General features: G+C 50.2%; 2 protein-coding genes across 4 annotated transcripts in view; both read right to left on the minus strand.

The window, feature by feature from the left end:
* tsc22d4 (TSC22 domain family member 4) overlaps positions 1 to 685 on the minus strand; it is a 6,994-nt gene extending 6,309 nt beyond the window's left edge. For both annotated transcript variants that reach the window (XM_008303951.1, XM_008303950.1), the window contains exon 1: positions 70 to 685. The gene's annotated coding sequence lies outside the window, so the exon portion shown is untranslated. The remainder of the gene's footprint in view (positions 1 to 69) is intronic.
* A 90-nt stretch (positions 686 to 775) lies between these two features.
* Positions 776 to 2,150, minus strand: part of mogat3a (monoacylglycerol O-acyltransferase 3a) — a 7,245-nt gene continuing 5,870 nt past the window's right edge. For both annotated transcript variants that reach the window (XM_008303953.1, XM_008303952.1), the window contains 4 exons: positions 2,066 to 2,109; positions 1,886 to 1,976; positions 1,629 to 1,737; positions 776 to 1,401 (listed from right to left, as the gene is read on the minus strand). In XM_008303953.1, the coding sequence (XP_008302175.1) occupies positions 1,247 to 1,401; positions 1,629 to 1,737; positions 1,886 to 1,976; positions 2,066 to 2,109 (399 nt within the window). In that variant the 3' untranslated portion in view covers positions 776 to 1,246. The remainder of the gene's footprint in view (positions 1,402 to 1,628; positions 1,738 to 1,885; positions 1,977 to 2,065; positions 2,110 to 2,150) is intronic.

Here is a 2,150-nt window from a genome sequence, read left to right on the forward strand (position 1 = left end):
CAGAACTCACAGTCTGTTTACAAACAACACGAAATCACAGCATGTGACGTCACCGAGGCAAAGACTCACGTCACGCGCTTATCCGAGGCGCACTCCCGCGTCTGCCGGTTCTGAGCCGATCAGCGGCCGGTGACGTCACCATCGAGCCCGGTGACACAATCGGGCCATTATTCAGACTGGACAGGCTGGGCACTGCGCATGCGCATTTCAGCCAGAGAGCAGCCGCAGGCGGCGGGAGCGCGCACAGAGTTCTGAGTGTGAAAAGTTTGAACGCGAACTTCTTGTTCTTCTTCTACGGACTTTGTTCTGATGCCGTCGGTGTCCGCGGAGCTGAAGCTCCTCCTCTTCTTCTTCTTCTTCTTCTTCTGCTGCTTCTCCTCCTTCTTCTTCTCCAACTCAGCTCTCCTCCGTCACTCCTCTCTCTTCCTCTTCCTCTCCATCCTCAGCGGCGCGCGTCTCCGCTCAGCAGCCAATGAGCGCGCAGTAAACACCTTCCCGGTCCTCCTCCTCCTCAGGTCCGGTTCTGACCCGGATCATCCGGCAGGACCGATTGTGGATCAGTACCGAGCCGGGACCTGCGCGTGCCCAGGGCTGGGGGGCATTGTGACGTAACATTGTGTTGTTGTTGTAAACACAATGTAAATTCTTTAAGTTTAAATCATTCAAAAAAATAAAAAATGATGTAAATTAAGTTTTATTTTTGGTAAAAATGTTGATAAAGTTTGATTTAAACATTTTGTAAATGTGTAAATAAACGTTACGAATATAAACATGATGTGAGTAAAGTTTTATTTCAAGTAAACATGTCAGCTGAACCCAGACGACTTCATCTGACCTGATGCAGAAGCTTCAGCTGACTGAGAGGAACCCTGAGCCCCGTCCTCCATCAGCTCAACTCAGCAAACTGCTCCATCCACGTTCTTCCATCTTCAGTTGAGACCAGAGTCACAGTCCAGGTGGCTAACAGCCGCTAACAGCCGCTAGCAGCAGCATTCATATGTCCACATCAACCAATCACACTGCACCATCCCCTGTGATGTCACACGACACCTATGAATGACTCACCTGTCAATCATCTGTTGTATCATCATCTGAGGTCACTTTCTTTACACAGAAACACAATAAAAACTCATCTTTGGCATGAAAAAGTAGTTAGCATTCCTCATTTAAATCAATGAGCGACAAAGCCATTGTCTGGAGCCATCAGGCGCTCATGTGACTGCAGGTGGGGCCGTGGCGTCAGGTGTCATATGAAGGTGAGGTGCTGATGCTCATCGAGGCCGTAGGTGTGTTTGTGCTGCTCGAACAGCTCGGTCAGACTCTGCAGGTAAACTTTATGGAGACTCTCGATGTCGTCTCTGCTGGGACTCGGAGTCTGGGTGACCGGGATCGGCTTCCCCACTGAACAGAGAGAGACAGAGAACCATGGAGCGACCAACGTGAGAGGCTGCCAGCTGATGCTAACTGATGCTAACTGCTGAAAACTGAGAATACATTCTGCTGTTTCTAACTGTTGCTAACTAATGCTACATCACGCTGTTTACACAAATGTTTAATCAATAAATCAGGGAAATGATCACCAGATCAATGAATCGGGTTAATGATGCATTAGCGTAGCGTTACCGTACCGACGGTGTGGATGGGCTTCCTGTAGGGGATCACTCCAAAACTGTACTGGAAAACTCCTCTGGCGTGAAACAGCGGCATGGCAACTCCCATGATGCTCTGCAGTCGGTTCTGTGGAAACAGGAAGACATCCCATAATACTAACACACGTCCGCAGCAACAGTCATTCAAGCAGCTGCTGGCAGCGAGGTTCTAACAGGCAACACACTGTTGCTCAGTGTGGTTGCTGGTTGTTGCTGTGGCGAGTGCGACCTCTGACCTGCAGCGTCCTCAGCGGGGATCCGGTTGGGTTCTCCATCTGGTCAAACAGCTCGTTCTCTCCAAAAGAAAAGACTGGAACCAGCTGAGCCCTGCAGGAACACAAACACAGTCAGCAACAGTTTAGCCCCGCCCCTGAGTTGCACACCTCAGCCCCGCCTGATCCACAAGCTCCACCCACCCGTGTTTGAGGGCCAGTTTGATGAAGCCCTTCCTGTTTCGCACCTGAAAGACAAACAAGGTTCAACACTGAGTAAACAAGGCAG

This window comes from Stegastes partitus, unplaced genomic scaffold (genome assembly GCF_000690725.1).
Source record: "Stegastes partitus isolate 25-593 unplaced genomic scaffold, Stegastes_partitus-1.0.2 Scaffold2103, whole genome shotgun sequence".
NCBI lineage: Eukaryota > Metazoa > Chordata > Actinopteri > Pomacentridae > Stegastes > Stegastes partitus.